Source organism: Macaca mulatta, chromosome 9 (assembly GCF_049350105.2).
Source record: "Macaca mulatta isolate MMU2019108-1 chromosome 9, T2T-MMU8v2.0, whole genome shotgun sequence".
NCBI classification, from domain to species: Eukaryota; Metazoa; Chordata; class Mammalia; order Primates; family Cercopithecidae; genus Macaca; species Macaca mulatta.
Genome location: NC_133414.1, coordinates 62,339,761 through 62,365,500, shown reverse-complemented (window position 1 = coordinate 62,365,500; position 25,740 = coordinate 62,339,761). Strand labels below are relative to the sequence as shown.

The following is a 25,740-nucleotide window of genomic DNA, read 5'->3' as shown; positions in this document are numbered from 1 at the left end:
TGTAAATAGTCACATAATACATAACCAAAAAATTTTTAAAAAGCAATGCATGTATATTTTCAGTTTACATATTGAGTTCTTTGAATAATCATAGATTATTAAATACTAAGATGATATACTCTATTAGATGTGTAATACACATGTTATACATTTATGACATACATATGTATAGATGCTACACTTGTTTTCATAGACATTGAGTTCTATACATGTAAATTAAAGTGATTCGGATTTTCAAGATCTCACTGAAAGAATACCTCTTAGAGTGAAAATCATAAATGAATATACATAAAGTATTTCTAGTAGAAAAATGAATTCCCCTGTCTAGACACAGTCATAAGAAAAAATAAAAGGAGGAAGATACCTGTAGAGATTTCTTATTGCACTGGATATCTTTCATTTGCCCCTGCAAGGCCAATCCCTATTCTCAAACCTGCTCTGTGCACCTAGGAGGCTGAAATACACAATGTCCTACTTCCAGGGCTCCCTTACTGCCTGATGTCAGTTGAGTTCAGCCAATAAAAAGCAGGAGCAAGTGACTGGAGGAAGAGAGAAGAGCAAGGACTGCAAGAAGAGAGAAGGGTGCGGCAAGTAGTTACATTCCTGGCTCCCTCCCTCTTCTAGGAGTGCTGGCATTAACTATTTCTTTGACCAAAAGTCACAGATCCAGCCAGGCAGCCCTGTCCTCACAAGCCTCTCTGTCTATAGATTTTAGTAAATTATTTACCTCTCCCCTACAGGACTAGGAATGCTACCAGGGCCCCTTTATTACTAACTGAGAGGTTCTAGACTATCCTTGTGTGGCTTCCCTGTGGGGTGCCCAAATCTTTATTCCATGTTTCTCAAGTTACCACATCAGTTATCTTTTGGAAACCTGAATGTACACCTAAAATATCTAGAAATTTGAGACCTTTGTTTTCTTGTTTTTTTAACTATTAAATCTTTACTTGTATAAAAACCAAAATTAGTCCAACTACTTTTTGCCCATTTATGATGATAAAAATTGAAACAAAAACTCTCAACCTATTTTGTAAGACTTCTATTATAACATTCTTAAATTCAGTTCATATTGTTCCACAGAGTTATGTAACATTTAAGCTCAAGGTGGGGACACAAAATATGATAGTGAATTTTACCTTTTCTTAGGAAATGATCACAATTTCATTGAAAGTACAGGATAAAGTGAATAGCCCCTTAACGACTTGTGTACTTTATTGCCTTAAATAGAAAGTTCAAATATTTCCATTTTTTAAACCTCTAGAATGTTATACAGACATTTAAAATATTGATATTTAAGTTTACATTAAAGGACATCATACTCTGAAAACAGGCCGGCTTTAGATATAGTTTGATTGATTGTGGGGGTACTTACGGACAAATGTCTTTACCAAATACTAGTTTTTTGTATTTTAAAAAAAAAATCAGCAGGACAGAATTTTAAAAATCTTAATTTACAATACATTGTAAACTGCAGACTGCAACTGCCACATCTATCATAGACCAGCACAGGTAAAAATCTTTTTTCCGATGTCTATAAGACTTTGTATCTTCCTTTATTTGTTGGTTGGTATGAATTTTGCAGCCGGATCAGCTCTTCTTTTATGAGCCTGGTGATTTCTGCCTTTGCTTTCTGCACAGCCAGTTCATTGGCACTTTCAATTGCCAAGTAAATCTTCCACTCGCCTTCCTTGGGTTCTTTACCAGGAGGGAAGTATGTTCCTCTGATTGTAATTGTGGCTTCAGAGTATTCACTGATCCTCTGCAGAGCTTCCTTAGAGGTAACTTTCCACCTAGCAGTCTGTGGGAAGTCACTGATCTCTAATTCTTCTTCATATCTCTTAAAAGATTCGTTCTGTCCACCATCCTGTCTCTCTTCTTCTTGTTTCTCTAAAGGCACATAATTGAGCTTGGCATTGATCTTTTCGGCAAGTTGTTCTGCAATGGTTTTTGCAGAAACAGTGGGAGCCAGAATGTGCCACCTCTAAGAATTGCATTGATGGCCTGTTGCATCACATCTACCTGAGACTCGATGCCCAAATTCTTCTGGGCGTTGATTCTGAGAGCCAATCTCTTATCAATTTGTAATTTCTCAGCATTTCCTGCAGTTGGAGCAGGAACACTTGATGTTCCAGGAGCAGCCATATCCTTTACTCTCTTCTTTGAATTAAACATGCTTTCAGTTTGCTCATCAATGTCAACTGCAGCATCCTCATCATCTGAATCTTGCAGACCAAGAGCTGCTTTTTGTAACTTCTTCCTCTCATTAGCCAAAGCTTGTTCTGTTTCATCAAACTTGAATCCCTTACCAGAGAACCAACTACTCTTTTTAATTATTTTCCCCTCAGTTTTCTGTTGATCTTTGAAATCACTCCACAGTTTCTCTAAATCAGGAGGTACTGCGGTCCCTGACAATTCAAGAGCTTTAATTATGTCACCAGCATAGCGAGCTTGATGTTCTGTGATAAAAGTATAAGCATAACCCTTGTTGCCTGCTCTTCCAGTCCACCCTGCTCTGTGTACATAATCCTCATAATGGTTGGGGCAGCTATAATTTACTACAAGAATCAGATGTTTCACATCTAGACCTCGGGCAGCAACAGAGGTAGCCACAAGTTTGCAGGTCCCATTCTTAAAGTCATTTATGATGCTATCTCTGTCATATTGATCAATGCCTCCATGAAGAGACATGCAAGGATAAGATGCTCTCATTAAATCCTTAAGAAGACCATCAGCATGTCCCTGCTTATCCACAAATATAATGACAGATCCTGACTCTTGATAATGGCCTAGAAGCTCAAGTAACTTCAAGAATTTCTTTTCTTCTTCAATCATAGTCACTTGTTGCTCCACATCCGAGCAAACCACACTCCTGCCTCCAACTTGTACTTCAATAGGTTTACTCAGGATCCTGCTAGTCAAAGCCTCCATAGCTCTGGGGAAAGTAGCTGAAAACATAACCGTCTGTCGATCAGGATGAACATTATCCACGATGCGCATGACCTGGGGTTCAAAACCCATGTCAAACATTCTGTCTGCTTCATCTAAAACAACATATGTCAGTCTTCGAAGATTTGTGACCCGACCACTGTTAGCTGCTAACATGTCAATCACTCGACCAGGTGTGCAAACAGTAATTTCAGCACCTCTTTTCAGCTCAGCAATCTGTTCACTGATTCCTGTTCCTCCATAAACACAGACCACTCTAAGTCCCAAAGTCTTGGAAAACTTCTTACACTCTTTAGTAATCTGTAAAGCCAGTTCTCGAGTTGGAGTCATGATGACAGCTACTGGCCCCTCTCCTTCTTCTAATGACCTCTGACCCATGATGTGTCTAAACATGGGCAACAGAAAAGCAATGGTCTTTCCACTTCCTGTTTTGGCAATGCCAATCAAATCTCGTCCAGACATTATACCAGGAATAGCTTGGGTTTGGATGGGCGTGGGTTTTTCATAGCCATGCTTTTTGAGGGAATTTAAGATCTTCATGGAAATTCCACACTGGACCCAGGATTTAATTGGTTTGGGACAACCTTTTCCTTTAACTGTAATGCCCTCCATTTCTAATCGAAACACATTTACCTCTTCTTGAGACATTTTTGCTAGTTCTGGAACTTCGACATAGAATTTTTTCCTAAATCGCTCATATTCAATTTTTCCATGATCAACTGGTTCTAGAAGCTTTCGCTGTTTTGTTTGATATCCTGTAAGGGCTGTCTGAAGATCAACTTCTTCCTCCTCTGAAGAACACTCCATGGCATCCTGGTCATTCTCCATCAGCTCACCTTTCTTCTTATCAGAATCCACAACTGCTTTTTTGGTGGTTTGGCCGCGCTGGGATGGCCGCCGCCGGTATAGCTGTCGCTAGTGCTTAGCGCCGATATTTGCTGGGCGCTGAGGGCAGCGCAGTCTCCTTGTTTGTCCCGTTCGCCTGCGCGTGGTACTCAAGGGCACCAGCATTCTCGCGGCCGGCAGCATGGGTCGGGAGAGACCTTTGTTTTCTGGATCTTTTTCAAGAATTAGTTTAGATGCTGACTTGAGAGGAATTTAGCACAGTGTTTTTTTAAAAATACACTTAAAATAATGTCAATGTGTTATTTAATTATGTAATTTGTTGCTTTATCTAACTAGATTTGCATCTCTCATCTATACCATGCATATAAAAATATATTTGATACAAATTATAATACAAGGCATACAAAAATAATTATAATAACAGAACGTTTTCTAAAGAGATTTTAAAAGTGTAAGTCAAATGCCTTAATGTAATACTACTTCTAAAATGTATTCTAAAGAAATAATCTTGCGTGTGTGGTTAGATTTAACTACAGAAATATTCATTGTAACCTTTCTTTAGAAGTGAATATTGAAAACTGAAATAAATCTAAATGTCCAACTTTATAATTGCTAGTTATGGAATACTAACAAATGAAATCCAGACTTTTAACATAGCATTTAATGACCCAAATATATGTTCAAAATACATATAAAGGAAAAACTGATATGTTATTAAAGAAGATAGAATAAAATTTATTTTGAAAATGTATGCTAACAAGACAGTTCTGATATTTAGGAAAACTAAAATGTTGTTAGGTAACATTTTCAACAAAATAAAGTAAATTTTCTGTTTGCTGAGATTATAGGTGTTTTTTTTTAACAATTTTTAATGTATGCTATACACACTGAACATGTATAATTTATATATCAAGAAAAAATCAATAAGTTCAATTTTTAAAATCAAAAATAAAAGTCAACATAATAGATCAGAGAAGATAAAGATGAATTATACTTTTTTCTTTATCTGACAAAAGAGAGTGCATGGTTTATGGAGATAATTTTTTCTCTGGTTTTAGCTCTAAGATATAAAAGGAATTTATTGTATACATCTGGAAATAAGAGGTACTGAATACCTAACATATATTAAGACTAATTACTGTTTTAGCTTTTTTTTTTTTGTACACTATAGAAGTATTGTGTGATGACTTACCTTATCAACCATTGAGCGAGCCATTTTCAAACACTGATTAAAATCGAAGCGTTACATAAGTAATTTTCACCAAAGCATTGAAAACTATTATCTAAGATTAAGAAAACACTTTTCTAGGGATCCCTGATATCTAGGGATCTAATGACCATTAGATCCACCTCGTATAATGGAATTAGGACAAGCCAAAGATCTGGATGATTGAATCATCATTTGGGGATTATTACCATCATACAGCTCAGTTTATGGCAGTTTATATACATGTATTTAGTATTAACTGAAGGAAACTCATAGGAATTAGATGCCAGATATGAGGACCACACACATATCTTTTGAGTGCTTGTGACCTAAATTGAAAAGTGTGTTTTAAGAGTCTGGGATATGGAACCACCTTTTCTCTATTGTCAAATCCAACTCATTCTAGCTACTGACATAATTTGCACAATATAAATACAAATAATAATGAGCAAATTTATGTGAAAATATGTTTCCAATGTACAGGTAGTTTTAACCATTCTTTTTAGAAGAAATGTGTGTAAATATCTTAATTGTTGAAATGATTAAGTCATTCACAGGTTTGTTAACAATGTTTTTCCATGTAGATAGAGTGATAATAATTTGTATTACATTTTAGAGTTGTTTGACGCAAATAAGTAAGAACCAACTCAAAATTTTATTGAGGTTAAACTCCAAGAAGATAAAAGGAAAACTAAAATCACAAAGTAAAATATAATTAAAATATTTCAACTAAGAAAAAAAGTAAAAAGTTAAGCATCTCAGACAATGTTCGAGGTTGAAGTTGGTTAATTGCAATGGAAAATTCGCTAATTACCACAAATAGTAACTGAGAGACATAAATATTATACAGGTGTGGCTGTAGGAAGCTGATATTAATCAAACACATTTGGCGTTTTCAAGGCTGCAAAAATTACAATTGTAAACACTGTCCAACTCAAACAAATGTTATGTGAATTTTAAATGGGTCTCAGTAAATTATAATGTATAAAAACAGAATTTTTACAATGGATCATAATTGTTAATGTGTTTCATAGTCAAGGTTGAAATATAAATCAATTCACTCTATTATTTGGTTTGGAAGTTTAAAAGGACAATTCACATTTCCCTTGATACACTCTACCAGTGTCACTGGACTGGTGATGTGACAAGAAACATCTTCTGTAGAACTGAATTGCAATAATATGGAGATTATAACAAAATGATATCTGTACCTAAGAATACTGACTTTAAAAACCTTCTTCAGATTGCAACATTGATCTCCAGATCTGTTGGGAACGAGCTGCCTTACTTAATGCAACAGTCTTGGCAATAGAATAATCATATATATCATCCATGGATAATTAATTTTTAATCACTGAATTTCACTGAAATATGTTGAACATAAAAATTATACAAATATAATTTTGTATGCTAAGTTTCAGATTCTTTGGAATTTTATTCTAACCATCAATCAAGACAGTATACTGTGAGAAATGTAGACCATGTAATTATAAAGTCAACATTCAGGAAGTTTATTTTTCTCTTATTTTTAATTATCTCAAAATGATTGTGATTCCTGCAGAGTATCAGTATATCTGGTAAGTGAGAGTCTATTTCTTTTAAACTTCATCTGTATTAACCAGCTTTATATGACCAAAATGTCCCCCAAATTTAAAGCTTTGCACAGTAAGGCCTTATATGTACACCTGGCCTCATTTCAAAAGACTAAAGCAGTTGTTCTCAAATTCAGCTGCACATTAATATAAACTGGAAAACTGTTTAAGCTCCTGATAACAAAGCCACATGTGAGACTAATTTATGCTGAATCACTAGGCCAAGGACCCAGGTATCAGTAGTTTTTAAAACTGTAGAGGGATAACCAGGATTGAGAACCACTGCACAAAATGGTAAATGCAACTTTTATTTAAGTTAATTTTTTTAAAAGAAATAATGGCTGAATTGATACTGATCTTAGTACCAAGTCATGGCAATTTTTTCGGACTTAGAGAATTCATCCTGGCGTTGAGATTATTAAAGGAACCTAGAAATCCAAGTGTTTTTGTTTACATTTTTCCTGTAAATATTAAGAGTATGCTAGTGCTCATCCTTATTTATTTTGGAAAATATATTAAACATTTGAGATTGAATATCAAAAATCTCTAAAATAATGTTAGAAATACCATTCTTCTATGAAATAAGCTCAATCAAGATACGTATTATAGTGCCCATTTAAGAAAGTCTAATAATAATGCTTGCACTGCTTAAAGATTAGGTTGATAAATTAATTATTGTTAATTCTACTTGCATAATCAACAGACACCTAGAGATGGAGTCTTAAGTATAGACACAGAAGTTGAATACTTTTAAGAACTTTTACATTTACATCCTGGTTAAATCTTATACTCTAAAATTATGTTGAATGGTTGTGATTAGTACATGTGTGATTAGAACTGTCTTTCTCAGGTTATTACACCACCATACAGACACAGCAAAAATTATAGAATTAAAAATAAAGCAAGAAAAATAATGTAACACTTTATTGGCTTCAGACAATTATTTTGAGATCCTAATCCTACCAAAACATTCTGCTTTTCTTAACTTGATTCTACTTTTTTTGTTTGTTCATTTTAATAAAGGATGAACCAATATCCTGAGAAATTTTCAAACAGGGCTGGGTATAACACTAAGTCCTAGATCTCACTATGTTTTAGAAAAACTGTAAAGTATTTCAAATAATCAGTGAAGTTTCAGCTCTGCACCACTGTGTCTTTGTAATATGGGGAAAATCACTTCACTTCTCTCTCTCTGTCGTTTTTGGCACACGTAAGGCAGAGAAAATAATATCTACTCCAGCTATCCCATAGGTTATTATAAAATGTAATAAGAGATAGAAAATCACTTTATAATGTTCAAGGTATTATAAAAGCCATGATATAATTTTTACATTTTGATTTTTAAGTGAAAAAGAGTGATAGTATGACATTATGCCATGTTATATCTGATGCCATTATGTCAAACAAAGAAAGCATTTTAAACCGTTTGGAATATTATCAAAATAAATCTTTTAACTATGATGATACAGGCTTTTGAGGATTTAGTTTGTACAGCAAAAACAGAGGCAATAAAGACAAAAATAGATAAACAGAATTACTTAAAATTATAAAGTTTGTGCAGAGCAAAGGAAATAGGAGGATGGAGGGTGGAGAGGCAACCTACAAACTGGGAGAAAATATTTGCAAACTTTATATCTCAATGTACTAGTGACTATCACCCTAGTAACTAGTCACGGGAGCACTGTCGTGCATTGGGTATTTTTAAATTTTCGGGATGCTGCCACCTACCATGGTAGGAGCCTGATCCCTGCGGAATCGATTGTAGCTGGACTTATCTTGAATATTCTGAACCAACATACCCAACCATAAGGTGTTCATTCATGCTCGAAGGGCATAAAAATCAATACACATTTCACACACACACGTACGTTCACGCACACGTAAGTTCACGCACACACCTACCTTCACGCACTAAAGGACTGCTTCCGATTAAAACCGCAAATCTCCCCTCCCCCCATCTCTGACTTTATTGTTAAATTAGGTGAGAGGTACTCTTGCCAACCCCCGAAAACAAGGTACTTAAATTGAACCTAGTCAGAGCCCCAAAAATCATAATTTAACCATGAACAATCCTGGCCCCTCGATTAACGGAATTTTCTAAAAAATTCTAATATTCTCCAACCAAGTAAACTCTCCTATTTATATGTTAACTAAATTTCCGTCCTAATGAGAGGTGACAACGTGTTAGCAGCCCTCACTTGGCGCCTCCTCAGGCGGCGTCCACTCTGGTCGCGCTTGAGGAGCCCTTCAGCCCGCCATGGCACTATGGAAGCCCCTTTCTGGGCTGGCTGAGGCGGAGCCGCCTCCCTCTGCTTGTGGGGAAGTGTGGAGGGAGAAGCGCGGACGGGAACCGGGGATTTGCGCCGCGCTCACAGGCCAGCGCGAGTTCCGGCGGGCGCGGGAGCAGGCGCGGGCTCGGGCTCAGCGGGCCTCGCACTTGGAGCGGCCGGCCGGCGCCGCCGACCCAGGGCATTGAGGGACTTAGCACCCGGGCCAGCAGCTGTGGCGGTTGCGCCGGGTGCCCCAGCAGTGCCGGCCCCCCTGCACTGCACTCAAATTCTCGCCGGGCCTTAGCTGTCTCCCCACGAGGCAGCGATCCGGACCTGCAGCCCACCATGTCTGACCTCCCCCGCTGCGGTAGGCTCCCGCGGGGCCGAGACTCCCCAACTAGGGCGCCGCCCCCTACTCCGTGGCGCCTGGTTCCATCGACAGCCCCAGGGCTGAGGAGTGCAGGCGCTGCTCCGGACTGGCGGGCAGCTCCGCCTGCAGCCCGGGTGCAGGATCCACTAGGTGAAGCCAGCTGGACTCCTGAGTAGGATGGGGATTTGGAGAATTTTTATATCTAGCTGGAGGATTGTCTGTGCACCAATCAGCACTCCTTATCTAGCTAATCTGGTGGGGACTTGGAGAACTTTTATGTCTAGCTAGAGGATCGTAAATGCACCAATCAGCACCCTGTCAAAACGGTCCAATCAGCGCTCTGTAAAGTGGACCAATCAGCTCTCTGTAAGATGGACCAATCAGCAGGACGTGGGTGGAGCCAGATAAGGGAATAAAAGTAGGCTGCCTGCGCCACCAACGGGAACAGTCTCGGGTACCCTTTGCTGTGTTAGAGGCTTTGTTCTTTAGCTCTTTGTGATAAGTCTTGTTGCTTCTAGCTCTTTGGGTGATGCTGCCTTTAAGAGCTGTAACACTCACTGTGAAAGTCTACAGCTTCACTTCTGAAGCTAACAATACCATGAACCCACCGGAAGGAAGAAGCTCCAGACACACCTGAATGAAGGAACAAACTGCGGACATACCATGTTTAAGAACTGTAACACTCACTGCGAGGGTCTGTGGCATCATTTTTGAAGTCAGCAAGACCAAGAGCCCACCAATTCCAGACAAAGTAATACTTATGTAATACTTAAGGTATCTCTGTCTGAGAAGCGTGTATCGCAGATGTTACAGTCCTAAATCAAATGTAACTTCCACTGCAAATGGTCCCTCAGGGAAAGCGTCTGTTAATTCAACTTTTTAAAGGCCCTAAACTTCCCGAACTGTAAAGGACTGCTTTAGATTTATACCCAACAAGATCCTACCATGAAATTCCCCTAGTATTTTAAAATACCACTCAAATGTTTCTCATCCAGTTAATGTAGCTTAATTATTTAAAGCAAGGAACTGAAAATGCCTAGATGGGTCAGCACAACCCCATAAACATAGAAGTTTGGTCCTGGCCTTTTTACGAATTCTTAGTAAAGTTACAGGTGCAAGCATCCCCGCCCCAGTGAGAATGCTCTCTAGATCACCTGGATCAAAAGGAGCAGGCATCAAGCACGCGTAAACACCGTTCAAAACACTTTGCTCAGCCACACTCCCACGGGAAACAGCAGTGATAAATTTTAAGTAATAAGTGAAAGTATGACTATACTAATATTTAGGGTTGGTAAATTTTGTGACAGCCACCACGGCCATACAATAAAACCAAGCAAATAAAACTCGGCATAAAGAGTGTTTAAGGTCTGCATTCAAAAGTTAAGCTACTTGTAAGTCGTAAAAAACTCCAGCTGAAATAAAACGATTACATTCCTTGAGGATAAGATTCATATTGTAACAATTTTATATATCCTTCACAATGTTTTGTAGATTCAATAACGAATTGAGTTAAATTTGCCTATACTCTTACAAATCATACTCTCATAACCTAATCCTCAATTCCTCTAAAACATAGAAAAAATTGCCAATATAAACAAGCAAGAAAGAAGATATTAACCATTTTGTCACTCAAAATATGACTCATTCTTTTTTATACAACTACCTTTGTCAGCATTCTTGCCATTGGACTATCTAGCCCTTGATGCTGTTATAGCATGGCTTGTTGTTAGAGAAGGTAAAGTTTGGAAAAAAAGAAGCAGTTATGTAAAGCAATCTTAGAAAATCCTTGAGTTTCCCTTAGAATTTTGTGTCTTCTACATGTTTTTTATTTTACATAGAGTAAGTTTGCAGAGTTGTGTCATAATTTCATGAGTGTATCTGTCAGAGAGCCCTTTGAAGGCCTATTTAATCCAACTAAGACTACTTTTTATTGTTTTAATATCATCAAACTTGTTCTCTCTTTGATGATAAATGAGGAAAAAGAGAAAGACATTCCATAAAATACATCAGATGCCTAAGTGCTTTGGGTAGTCATAAGCCTGTTCTCCTATAGCTTCCTAATTAGAAATGCCTGCTCTTCAGAGGTTTCTTAAGCTTTTCAGCTTCCTCCTTCCGTTTTATAAGAGTAGTAGTCTATTTTGGAAGACTGTTATCAAATAAACATTAGAATGATCAGTGGCACCTGTTTTAGCCTTGGGATTTATATCACAATTCCCTAAGACTTTATATTTCCAGAAAAGAAATTCAAACTAAAGATCACAATTACTGTTACTATGGTAATCCTGATAAGATGTGCATTTTAACCAAAAGAAGTTCCCACTATTTTTTTTTCTTTCTACTTTTCAATAATCCTTGGGACTTTTGTAGGTGTGTGCAATGGTCTTGTGGTGTATTTTTAGTTTAAAAGTCTGAGTATAACTGATTACCGCTTGGTAGATAATGTCCAGACTCACTTTAGAATCCAAGTATTTTCACCTTCATAGAATTTTTTTCTTTTAAAAAGGAGTATTTGCTTGTTTCTACTATACTGCAACTATTGGAGCTGCTAGGAGGCCTTTTAAATTTCACCAACAAGTAGGCAGAATGGAGACTAACTGAAGGGTCGATGGGCTTAAAGAAAATAAATAACCTAACAAAGCCAGCAGGCTAATGGCAAAATCAACATTAGGAACCAAGTCATTTTACTTGGGATTAAGTGGATACCAAAATGTGCTTTCTCTGAAGCAGCACTTTACCAGGAAATATGAAAATCTACCTTTGTTGTCCCTCAGCTAAAGGGAATAAAGTCATGTACTTTCTGTAATTTTAACCTTGTTATAACAGATGCTACATAAACTGAAGTGGAACTCTGACTGCCTTGAGAGCTCAACAAAATGCATCCCACCATCCATTGCTGCTGCATCAGGGTATTAAAGAGAGACAGAAGGAAGAGGCGAGAGCAGCACAAGTTCAACAGTGTGAGGGACTCGGACACAATGGGAGGGACAAAGAAAGAAATGTCTGAATGTCATTGAAAGAACAGACAATGAAGGCATATGTAAGAGGCCTGCTAAAGCTTCGGGACCTCAGAAGCCTATTTGTAAGAACTACAGTTTAGAATAGGGAACTTGCAATAGAATGCCTGACCTTTATTTCCCTACCTGTCTCGAACTTGTCAAAACCTTTGATTGATTTTTCTATGAACATGAATTACTGCTACAATATTCAGTTGAACTACATACGTTTCTCAAAGCAGTAATACAATGCTACAGCATAGCTTAACATTGTTTAAGTAATATGGTTTGCTTATATTTAAGTCATTTCTAAGGAACCCATGCAAACACAGTCAGGAGGTCTATTTCTGATGTATTTCCAAGGCTAAAACCAAAAAATGTTGTTAATGCATAAACAGTCAAAAAAAATCATGCATGTGGTTTTACTTCTATTTCTAAAGATGATTGTTGCATGAGTGCCTCTGCCTTTATGGAGGGAAATGTGTAGATTTTAACTAGCTCTGTATTATAATGTTTGTGTTTTGAAAAAAAAAATCAAGTTTCTGCACTAAAAAATAAATTCCTAGTCAAATCTTTAAAATTAACATTTAGAACGGGGACAGAAACTTCTGTTGTTTCCTAAGTGTTTTGTTGTTGTTGCTGTTCAGTTTTAAATCATTTTTAGAAGTTTTATTGAGGTATAAGTGATATAAAAATTGTACACCTTTAATATATTCACTTGGATGAGTTTGGACATGTGTGCATACACCAATAGCATCATCACAACCAAGGTACTGAACATACTTATTCACCTCCAAAAATTTTTTTTTGTTCTTTGTTAAGGGTGGTAGTATATTTTTAAGAATTCAGCCTTCGAGCAGAGTACTAAGGACCTTCAATAACAAATGGGAAAGTAAATGAACTAAGTCCATATAAAGGGTGAGCTCTCAGTGAGATATTCAAGTTATAACCAAATCCTCAAGAGGCTTGTAAACTGACTTTGGGTTTCCAGTTTAGTTATTCACAGATAGGCCTTCATTTGCTCATTCACCTATTCATTCATATATCCACTCATTCATTCTCAAGAAGAGGTATTTGTCTGTATCTCACCATGTGGATGAGCAGGTGGTCAGTTCTCACTTCTTTTGCCATTAAGTGTACTCACCCTTGAGCTCCAGGATGATATTTTCTCTCACTTTGCTTCATTACCAAAGTGGCTATCAAGAGTCCCTCCCCTACCTTCTTTTTCATTTTTTAATGTTGAAGACCTGGGGTTAATTTCTCGACTTCTTTAGTAGCATATGCATATATATACCACTCAAAGCCTGTTGGACTAAACTGTTAAATTTGTCATCTAGCTAATGTTTTCTCAGAACCAGACAAATTAAACAGATTCAATTGTTGAAATTATTTCAAAAGGCAATCAATCATAGAATGGAAATAAACTACAGAAAGTAGGGAACATGAGTTACTAAATCTCCTAGGAAACATTTGCAGGAGATGGTAAAGTATCCAGTCTCGTTGTTATAAATGAATTTCAAAGAATCTCAGAGCAGCTTTACAAAATTTTACGGCACTAACAAATGGCAGCCAACCTCTGTAGTCAACACAAAATACTCCACCATCCTTTGTACCTCCTTAAATTGAGCCAATTTCTGCTTACATAGAAAACCTGTCTGTGGAAAACATTGCTTAGAATATGCAAGCACATTAATCTGGAAGCTATAAGGGAAGCTTGCTTCAGAAAACTTTTTAATATTTTTCTTGTGAGTTATTCTCCTTATGATTTTCACATTACAATAATACCAAATTATCATGACGTATTTTCTTCACTCCCAGAGCAAGATATGACTCTAGTTGTTGCTGGAAACTATGCTTTGTCTAACTATGGGTTCACATTCTCCCACAGTGATTCTGGAATCATATACACAAATGAGATCACTGCTGTCAGATCACTGGGATTAAGACTCAACTTCTCTACTCACTGGCCATATAAATATACAGTACTCAAATCCTCTGAGGCTTAGCTAATTATCGGTTGATTTGGTCTACACTTACCACATTAACTATTTCAAAGGATTCATTGATATAACATGTGCTGAGAACAGTTCCTGACTCATAACCATTAGTAAGGCAATATTTACCAATGTGTGACTTTAAAACAGATACTACTATTAGAGAATAATTCATAGTATACATTCAATATTTAAACAACAGAATTATAATTTTGTGAAGTAAATTTTGCACTCAAATAAACAGAAAATCTAATTCTATAATTATTTTTTACAATATTGGGTCATAGACCTAACAAAGAATATATGACTGGGTTAGACATATGTATTTACTTATGCAATTAGTAATAAAATTCTTCACTCATTCCTAGATTTGAATCCCAGATGCTCTGCGTAGCAGCTGTATAGTCGTGGACAAGTTGCTTAATGTGTCTGTACCTCGATTTCCTCATTTGCACTTTAATTTTCTTATGTGATAAATATCGAATTACTTAACTCAGAGCTATGAGGTCAGTTTTATCTGAGAGAATCCAGAATAAAATACTTAGCACACATTTCCTAGCATTCAGCATGCATAATAGATACTCAAGGAAATTTTAGATCTCTGTACATGATGAATATATTAAATCCTCAAACTGACTGTAATGTCTGAAAATGCACGTTTTTATGTCACTGTACCTCTCACTGCACTTGGCACAGTGTTGTGAATATATTTGCCATTTATATGTTCTTTCTGGCATACAATTCTGCCACTCCAATTAGCATATTGTGTTGGAAAACAATTGAGTGCTTGCTTTATGTTTTACTAAATTTATACGGAACTACACTGACACCTTCTTGCTTTCATATGCTGGGACTCACTGGTTGCTTTCTAGTTCTCAGGAGTCTCTATGTGACTCTGTCCTTTACACTTGCCCTGCAACATCACCCTCAGCCCTAGACAAAGCCAACATCATTTTTAAAAACCTTCAAATATGTCTGCAATTCACTCTACAAATGTTCTCATTCTATCAAAACCCTGACCTCACTAACTCAATGGAGCAATATAGGATGATAAAGTAGTTTACATGAAAGTCATAGCAAGTTTGCTTTGTTTATTCATCCAAACGTATGTTTTTAAAGGACAAGTCTTTGAAACATAATTTGAAATTCCAAATAATGTGACTAATAGATTATGAATATATTTCCAAATATAGAAATAATTAAAACACTTGGGGGTATAGAAAAAATGAGTGCTGTATCTATTCTTTTCTTATATTAATTTTACCCTAGCTGCCAGAATTTAGTTTTTGTCTTTTTTTTTCTCTCTTTTTCTTTTTTTGAAATGGAGTCTCACTCTGTCGCCCAGGCTGGAGTGCAGTGGCTGGATCTCCGCTCACTACAAGCTCCGCCTCCCAGGTTCACGCCATACTCACGCCTCCCGAGTAGCTGGGACCACAAGCACCCGCCACCACGCCCAGCTAATTTTTTTGTATTTGTAGTAGAGATGGCGTTTCACCATGTTAGCCAGGATGGTCTCCATCTCTTGACCTCGTGATCCACCCATCTCGGCCTCCCAAAGTGCTGGGATTACTGGTGTGAGCCATGGCGCCCAGCCCAGAATTTAGTATTTTTAATATCAACTGAGAGATTTAAGGCTATTATAATTTTCCTATTTTGATTTTCCTCTTCTGTTTATAACTCACTTAATTTGACAGTATACACTGTGATGTGTCCCCATATATAAAACATTTAAAATATATATTTGGAAGCAAAAATTTTTATGTGTATATATATATGTAAACATATATATACACATATACATTTTTTTTAATCGTTCTGTCTCCCAGGCTGGAGCTCAGTGGCTCAATCTCTGCTAACTGCAAGCTCCGCCTTCCAGGTTCACACCATTCTCCCAAGTAGCTGGTAGCTAGTACTACAGGCGCAGGCCGCTGCGCCCGGCTAATTTTTTGTATTTTTAGTAGAGACGAGATTTCACCATATTAGCCAGGATGGTCTCCATCTCCTGACCTCGTGATCTGCCCGCCTCGGCCTCCCAAAGTGCTGGGATTACAGGCGTGAGCCACTGCTCCCTGCGCAAAGATCTATTTTACTAATACCACAGAGGTAAAATCTGCTGCTGTTTCTTGATCAGGAGTAAACAAGTTGACTTCACAGCAGTTGATCTAATTTTCTTCCCCATTCATTCAATGATATGTTTTGATTATTATAGAATATACTGAATTAGATAATAAGTCCTTTTCTTTTTTTTTTTTTTTCAGAAATGGTTTCTCTCTGTTGCTGAGGCTGGAGTGCAGTGGCACTATCTCAACTCACTGCAGCCTCTGCCTCCTGGGCTCAAGAAATCCTTCTACCTCAGCCTCCTGAGTAGCTGGGACCACAGGTGAGCACCACCATGTCCACCTATATGATTTTTGTTTTTTTTTTTTTTTTGTAGAGACGGGGTTACACCGTGTTGCCTAGGTTGGTTTCAAACTCCTGGGCTCACACCATCCTCCTCCCTCAGCATCCCAAAATTCTGGGATTACAGGTGTAAGCCACTGCACCCGGCTGAGAAGGCTTTTTATTATAGGTTGTTCTTATTGTTTTATTTATTTGGTTTGCTTGTTGCTTTTCAAGGTAAGTTTGACATATAAGGTGGTATAATGCTCAATGGTCAAGTTGTAGAGATAGCTAGATTGAAGTTCAAATCCAGACCCAAGTTACTTAGACTCTCTAAGGACTTGCTTTTCCCCTATAAAACTAAAATAAAGTGGATAGCCACTTCATAGGTTTGTAATAAGAATTAATATGATCATGCTGTCACACAGTTGCAAAGAGATACTAAAACTTGGCCCTGCCAAAAAATATTAGCTATTGCCATTAGGACTGTTCTCCTTAATACCTAAGGCATTTGCTGACAATAAGGTTACTCATCATGTCCTTCCAGGAAAATTTTCCAGGAAAATTTAAAAATGTTTAAAACCTAGGAACTACTTTTAAAATTTAATTTTTAGATCTGACATAACAGCTGAGGAAGAGAGATGGTAGCTGACTGGGGACAGATGTAGAGATCCTTAATGGTATAAAAGTGTGAGAATGTGAAGCATGATAGGATATATTACTCATATAGATTGCAAATACATCTCAAAATTATATTTATCATTCATTTAAGTAAAATTCAACATTGTTTTCTTCAAAGAAGAAATTACACCTTTCACTCTACCTATTTAACTCCGGGAAATTTTACAAATTGAGCGTGCCATTGTTTAGTATGAATTCCTTTATGTCAGCTACCCTGCTAACTTTGCCTTTGGCATGATGAGCAGAAAGAAAAGAAACAGAATGATTAGTTCTGGAATATGAAAAAGTGTCCAAGAAGAGGAGTAGTCTTGAGAAGTAGGGAACAGGATGAAATCACTAGGGGACAGAACGGTAGGAGGGAGTGGGACCAGACAAGCACTGAAATCTGCATGCACATGTAACCGTCTAAAATAGTCATCCAGCACGCAGACTCTAGGTCAAGACAACCAAGATGAATTGCAACTTCTCCACAAGCAACATGACTTTGGGTAAAGTATTTAAGTTTTCTGTGTCTTAGTTTCTTCAACTGATAATTAAAAATGGTCATGTCTACTTCATAAAATTGTGATAACTTACTAATACATGTAATGAATAGTGTTTGGCATTTAGCTTAATAATAAGACATTTCATTAAAATATTAGCTACTTTTGTTAGCTAGCAACTCATAATTTTGCCTAAAGCTGACCCCATATCCAGGGTTAGGTTTTGAAAGAAACTCATCACCATCAGAAGTAGGTCTGGAAGTTATAAAGGAAAGCTTAAAGGCACAGAAGTATGTGCAACACCTATTTACAAAGAATCCATTGGAAAACCCCCATTGAGCCCAGGTAGATGGCACATGTGCCCTTTGGGTATGTAATTCAGTTCCCTGAGGGTCACTGTACTGTCTTTGTTCCCAAGGCAAACTTTTTAATAATTGTGATCCCACTCAATAGTCATGTTCACTTACTTTATGGGTACATTTGTGGCATATTTTAAAATGTGAAGTTGAGTGCATTTCACTTAAAAACCAAAGGCATATAGTGACTTGTTTCAGAGGAAAAATTATTGATTTTTGTAAATAGGCAGATCTTGTTTGTATTCTAGCTCCATCACTTACTAATTTTGAGATACAGGCAATTTATATCCTATCTGAGCCTGTGTTTCCTCTACAATATGTTTATTTATATAGTCAGTTTTCACATTAAATGGGAGAAAAACTGACATTGTTCAATTCACACCCAGGGAAATTCTGTGTGAAAGACATCATATGATATTTCTTTTAATGCTCTAAACAATGTTGTGAGGTAAGTGTTATCTCTGACTTGCACATGAAGAAACACATTCCCAGACTGATAAATTGCCCAGTCTCACACAGGGAATAAATTGGATCACAGAAGTTCTACATAGATAGACCTGTATGACTTCACAGAGTGAAATGGATGGATAAACAATTCACTTTCCAGGAGAAATCACAGGACAATGGATATCAGAAGAAATGATGGGACCAGGGTAATATTGGATGTTTTGTATATGAAAAAGTAATTTGGGCAACAAATAATGATATAAAGTCACTGAAGCAAAATATATATTACCAAATCTAAAAGAAAATATGCTATTGGTAGGCCGTGGCTACATTATAAAAAACATTTCATTTCACATAAAGTACTAATACTACACTATGACTATGAGTTAATATTAAAACATTGACCACATAGGAAATAGGAGAAACAAGTAACAACACTGTGGAAAGCAAAGAAAATGACTGCAAGATGCAGCCATCACCACCATCTCCTGGCCACATAGGGGCCTCCTCAGAAGCTTAAATGAATGAAGGGAAGAGATTGGAGTTATTACAATTAAAACTCAGAGTAAAAGCCTTCCTGGGCTGAGACTAGACCTCTGATGGAGAGATGTGTTCCAACTGCTGCTGTTACCTCTGAAGAGGCACTTTCTGGGGCTCTGAAAAAACTGGTAAACTGAAACAACTACTGCTCCTACAGCAAGGGGATGTTCTTGGGAGAACATCGGCAAGGACAGCAAATAAACAGGAAAAGGAGATCTATTCTTCCATTCTCTTGCCTTTCTATGTTTCTCTAGTATCTCCCAATAGCAGAACCTAGCAGGATCCCACTAGAAGGAACTTGGAAAACGTAGCTTGCTGATCCCCAGCATGGCATCATAGCAAATTTATTGCAGAAAAATGTAGCTAAGGATCAAGATTATTAGTAAATAACATTGTGCTAGTCTAAAGTAGCCGGAACTTGCTTTTGCTGCTCTAGCATGACTGCAGGCTGGCCACGATCTGGCTCTCAATGGCTTGGACCCAGGCATCCCGCTCCTCATATGACGTGGCTTCAAAGTGCCACGTTTGGCCAGTGAGGGACACAATGATAAAGTTTTCTGCTTGTTTTTCAGCAGTGCCAGACAGGCCATTGTCTTTTAAGTTGTTGGTGCATTTCTTCCTTTGTTGTTTCTTTTTGTTGGCATGAGAAGAGAGCCGTGGGTTGAGCTTGGGGCTAGTGGTGCTGGAGATATTGGGGCTGGAGCATATGGAGTCACTCAGCCCGGTGTCTGAATTGGTTGAGGTACATAGACTGTTCATGTCCTTGAATAGGCCATTGCCTTTAGAGCTGGAAATGGGTGCACAGGCCAGTGTGGCTAGGGGTGGCCTCTTTCCTGGGACTTCGATGGTACATGTTCGAAGGTCAATCTCTTTTTTGTGAATATTCTTCATATAATCACCTAAGCTTGAATAATAGGTGAGCATGCCATTGTCACAGAGGGTGGCATATTTCTTTTTCCATTTCTTCAGCCATTTCCCACTTAGCTTTAAGAGCATGCCCTGTTTAATGGGGATGGCTCTGCCACTCCCGATGGTGTCAGCATGACTCTCTGGGGCTTTCTTCTCTTTGTCTGGGTCACTCCCTTTCTCAGATGTAAACAGCTTGGACCAGCGCTTGGACTGCTTGCGAACGGGCGTGGGTGTGTCAGCAGTGGGAGGAACATTGATCTGAAGGTCCTCCTGGCTGGTGCTGGGAGTCGATGGAATGGAGGAGGAATCCTTACTAAAACTCCCACCTCCACTTCTTGTCTGGGTAATGTGCATGGTGGAAACCTGTGTGGAACAGAAGAAGGAATGGCTTCGAGAATTGGGTAATGACTTGCAGGGTCCTATAGACAGCTCATAATTACCTTTTAAAAAGATACATTTTCTGTGCCAGGCACAGTGGCTCACACCTGTAATCCCAGCACTTAAGGCGGCCGAGGTGGATGGATCACGAGGTCAGGAGTTCAAGACTATCCTGGCCAACATGGTGAAACCCTGTCTTTACTTAAAAAAAAGAAAGAAATAATTAGCTGGGCACGGTGGCGCATGCCTGTAATCCCAGCTACTCGGGAGGCTGAGGCAGGAGAATTGCTTGAACAGGGACCTGGGAGACAGAGCCTGCAGTGAGCCAAGATTATGAGATTGCATTCCATCCTGGGCTACAGAAAGAGACTCTGTCTCAAAAATTTAAAAAAAAAAATACATTTTCTGTTATTTGGATAGTATATTTACTCATACTAGCTCACTAACTAAACAGAGCTGTAGATCAGTTCCTATTCCAGCACATTCTTTTTACAACACTTAAGATGACTAAATACAACATGAAATGGGGAAGATTTAAAAAAAGATGCCTTTGACTTCAGCATGAAACAGATACAAGTGTATGATGAAAATACAATCTCAATGAAAGTGCCACTTACCGTAAATGAGTATAACTGTTCATCAAATATGCTCAAAGATCCATCTGCATGTCTATAAAATAAGAATGTGCATTACTTCAAAAACTGTTAGTATATTAGTATCACATATGTTTAGTAAAATACTGCCTCCTGTGTGCTTTGCTGTTTACTTTACCGAAGCAGTTTTTACAAATTTTTCTCCTGGATCCTGACTTGCAGAGGGTTTCCTGACTTCTTCTTTCTGAGGACTTCATGTCCTGTACTGTGAAGTCTTTTATATGATAACCAGTCAGAAATGCCCGTAAGTACTGACTCTCCCTAACAGGCAATGGCAACAAACCAAATATATTTTCACTCCTCTAACCACACACTGAAACACAAGAATGTTTTACAAAGCAGTAGTGATGAACTTTAATAAATGTAAACGTGATTCAGATTTCCTAGCTTCCTTTCTCTTTAGTTCTGTGTAGTACACTCTCGTAATGTATTTATGTGTTTTCTGTTGTTTGAATTAAAAACTCATCTGCCTTTTTAAGAGGCCAGTCTTTGATGAACTTTAAATTTTGTAAAACTAATGCTTTGTGCCTACATGATAAACCAGTGGTTCCCCAAATGAGCTCTGTGGACCTCTCGGGATCCCCAAGACCCTTTCTAGAAGGGCTAAGAGGTCAACACTGTTTGTTTGTTTTTTGTTTGTTTGTTTGAGACCAAGTTTCACTCTTGTTGCCCAGGCTGGAGTGCAATGGCGCGATCTCGGCTTATGGCAACTTCCGCCTCCCAGGTTCAAGTGATTCTCCTACCTCAGCCTCCTGAGTAGCTGGGATCACAGGCGCCTGCCCCCACGCCTGGCTAATTTTTGTATTTTCAGTAGACATGTGGTTTCACCATGTTGGCCAGGCTGGTCTTGAACTCCTGACCTCAGGTGATCTGCTCACCTCAGCCTCCCAAAGTGGTGGGATTACCTGAGCCACTGTGCCTGGCCAACACATACCTGAGAAAGCTGAATAAAAAATTTAAAAATCTGTAAAAGGAATACAAAGTCATTGCCTGCTTTTTTGTTGACATTTGCCATGATTGTATAAAAGCAAAAGTGGGTAAACTGCTGGTTTCTCAGCATAAATCAAGGCAGTGGTACCAATTACATTAGTAGTCATTCTATTCTTTACTGTCCCCTACCATAAAAAAGACAGCCTGAATTACTTAAGAATGTCTTTAATGAAGCAGTAAAAATTAATGTTGTTTTTAAACTTTGACATGTCTCTTTAATATTCTGAATAAGTGGAAAATTAATAAGAAGCGTTTCTGCTGACTGCAGTACAGTTTTGTTTTTTTTTTTTAAGAATTAGTTATTTAATTGTGAACTGAACAATCACTTTTTTCACAGAACATCATTTTTATTTAAAAGTACAACTGGGTCAGCGTAGTGGCTCACTCCTGTAAAATCCCAGCACTTTGGGAAGTGAAAGCAGGCAGATGGCTTGAGCTCCTGCAGGAGTTTGAGACCAGCCTAGGCAACATAACAAAACCCTGTCACTACCAAAAATGCAAAAAAGAATTAGCCTGGTGTGGTGTCACACATCTGTGGTCCCAGCTACAGGGGAGTCCGATGTGAGAGGATTGCTTGAGCTGAGATGATGCCAATGCACTCCAGCCAAGTGACAGAGTGAGACTCAGTCTAAAACAAAAGTACAACTTTCATTCTCAAAAATAAATGAAGTGAGAGGTTGTCACTTCAAGGAAAATAAGTATTTGTTCCCAATGATAAAATTTAGGCTTTCCTGAGGACTTTGAAAAACTTGTTCCTTCTGCCGGGCATGTTGGCTCATGCCTGTAATCCCAGCACTTTGGGAGTCTGAGATGGGCAGATCAAAAGTTCAGGAGATCGAGACCATCCTGGCTAACACAGTGAAACCCCATCTCCACTAAAAATACAAAAAATTAGCCGGGTGTGGTGGCATATCCCTATAGTCCCAGCTACTCTGGAGGCTGAGAGAGGAGAACCACTCGAATCAGGGAGATGGAGGGTGCAGTGAGCCGAGATCGTGCCACTGCACTCCAGCCTGGGTGACAGAGCAAGACTCCATCTCAGAAAAAAAAAAAAATAAGAAGGGGGGGCACCCAAGATGGCCCAATAGGAACAACTCCAGCCTCCAGCTCCTAGTCTGAGTGACACAGAAGGCGGGTGATTTCTGTATTTTCAACTGAGGTACTGGGTTCATCTCACTGGGGCATGTCGGACAGTTGATGCTGGTCCGCGGGTGCAGCCTGACCAGCAAGAGCTGAAGCAGGGTGAGGCATTGCCTCACCTGGGAAGCGCAAAGGGAAAGGGAATTCCTTTTCCTAGCCAAGGGAAATTGAGACACACAACACCTGGAAAATTGGGTAACTCCCACCCTAATACTGCGCTCTACCAAGGGTCTTAGCAAACGGAACACCAGGAGATTATATCCCACACCTGGCCTGGAGGGTCCCATGCCCACGGAGCCTCCCTCATTGCTAGCACAGCAGTCTGAGATCTAACTGCAAGGCGGCAGTGAGGCTGGGGGAGGGGCACCCACCATTGCTGAGGCTTAAGTAGGTAAACAAAGCCTCCTGGAAGCTCGAATTGGGTGGAGCCCACCACAGCTCAAGGAGGCCTGCCTGGCTCTGTAGACTCCACCTCTGGGGACAGGGCATAGCTAAATAAAAGCAGTAGAAACCTCTGCAGATGTAAATGTCTCTGTCTGACAGCTTTGAAGAGAGCAGTGGTTCTCCCAGCACAGAGGTTGAAATCTGAGAATGGACAGACTGCCTGCTCAAGTGGGCCCCTGACCCCTGACTAGCCTAACTGGAGACATCGCCCACTAAAGTGCAGACCAACATGTCACACCTCACACATCTGGGCACACCTCTGAGACAAAGCTTCCAGAGCAAGAATCAGACAGCCACACTCGCTGTTCAGCAATATTCTATCTTCTGCAACCTCCGCTGCTGATACCCAGGCAAACAGGGTCTGGAGTGGACCTCAAGCAAACTTCAACAGACCTGCAGCTGAGGGTCCTTACTGTTAGAAGGAAAACAAATAGAAAGGACACCCACACCAAAACTCCCAGGTACGTCACCATCAACAAAGACCAAAGGCAGATAAAACCACAAAGATGGGGAAAAAGCAGTGCAGAAAAGCTGGAAATTCAAAAAAATCAGAGTGCATCTCCCCCTCCAAAGGAAGGCAGCTCATCGCCAGCAACAGAACAAAGCTGGATGGAGAATGACTTTGACGAGTTGAGAGAAGAAGGCTTCAGTTGATCAAACTTTTCAGAGCTAAAGGAGGAACTACGTACCCAGTGCAAAGAAACTAAAAACCTTGAAAAAAGAATGGAAAAACGGAAAACTACAATAATCAATGCAGAGAAGACCATAAACGAACTGATAGAGGTGAAAACCATGACACGAGAACTACGTGACAAATGCACAAGCTTAAGTAACCAACTCAATCAATTGGAAGAAAGAGTATCAGTGATTGAAGATCAAATGAATGAAATGAAGGAAGAAGAAAAGTGTAGAGAAAAACGAGTAAAAAGAAATCAAGCCTCCAAGAAATGTGGCATTATGTGAAAAGACCAAATCTACATCTGATTGGTGTGCCTGAAAGTGACGGCAAAATGGAACCAAGTTGGAAAACACTCTGCAGGATATCATCCAGGAGAACTTCCCCAACCTAGTAAGGCAGGCCAACATTCAAATTCAGGAAATACAGAGAATGCCACAAAGATACTCCTCGAGAAGAGCAACTCCAAGACACTAATTGTCAGAGTCACCAAAATTGAAATGAAGAAAAAATGTTAAGGGCAGCCAGAGAGAAAGGTCGGGTTACCCACAAAGGGAAGCTCATCAGACTAACAACAGATGTCTCGGCAGAAACTATCCAAGCCAGAAGACAGTGGGGGCCAATATACAACATTCTTAAAGAAAAGAATTTTCAACCCAGAATTTCATATCCAGCCAAACTAAGTTTCATCAGTGAGGGAGAAATAAAATCCTTTACAGACAAGCAAATGCTTAGGTATTTTCTCACCACCAGGCCTGCCGTACCAGAGATCCTGAAGGAAGCACTAAACATAGAAAGGAACAACTGATACCAGCCATTGCAAAAACATGCCAAAATGTAAAGACCATTGATGCTAGGAAGAAACTGAATCAACTAACGAGCAAAATAACCAGCTAATATCATAATGACAGGATCAAGTTCACACATAACAATATTAACCTTAAATGTAAATGGACTAAATGGTCCAATTAAAAGACACAGACTGGAAAATGGGATGAAGACTCAAGACCAATCAGTTTGCTGTATTCAGGAGACCCGTATCATGTGCAGAGACACACATAGGCTCAAAATAAAAGGAAGGAGGAAGATCTACCAAGCAAATGGAAAACAAACAAACAAAAAAAGCAGGGGTTGCAATCCTAGTCTCTGAAAAAACAGACTTTAAACCATCAAAAATCAAAAGAGACAAAGGAAAAGATCCCTGCCTGAAGATGGCCGAATAGGAGCAGCTCCAGTCTCCAACTCCCAGCGCCAGCGACACAGAAGACCGGTGATTTCTGCATTTTCAACTGAGGTACTGGGTTCATCTCACTGGGGAGTGCCGGACGATCGGAGCTGGTCAGCTGCTGCAGCCCGACCAGCGAGAGCTGAAGCAGGGCGAGGCATTGCCTCACCTGGGAAGCGCAAGGGGGAAGGGAGTCCCTTTTCCTAGCCAGGGGAACTGAGA

The 25,740-nt window shown here is 38.9% G+C and overlaps 2 protein-coding genes across 2 annotated transcripts in view; both read right to left on the bottom strand.

Moving 5' to 3' along the window:
- Nucleotides 1–1,023: 1,023 nt before the first annotated feature.
- LOC107000127 (putative ATP-dependent RNA helicase DDX46) lies at nt 1,024–8,388 on the bottom strand. The gene is given in 4 exon segments (XM_077947972.1): nt 1,024–1,974; nt 1,977–3,861; nt 4,985–5,017; nt 8,320–8,388. Coding segments are annotated over 4 exon segments (2,430 nt in total). The 3' UTR covers nt 1,024–1,531.
- Nucleotides 8,389–19,483: 11,095 nt separating this feature from the next.
- LOC698796 (arf-GAP with GTPase, ANK repeat and PH domain-containing protein 5-like) overlaps nt 19,484–25,740 on the bottom strand; it is a 32,022-nt gene continuing 25,765 nt past the window's right edge. Inside the window, exons 5-6 of the mRNA XM_077946417.1 lie at nt 21,008–21,059; nt 19,484–20,375 (exon numbers count right to left, since the gene is read on the bottom strand). Coding sequence (XP_077802543.1) covers nt 19,536–20,375; nt 21,008–21,059 — 892 coding nt within the window. The 3' untranslated portion in view covers nt 19,484–19,535. The remainder of the gene's footprint in view (nt 20,376–21,007; nt 21,060–25,740) is intronic.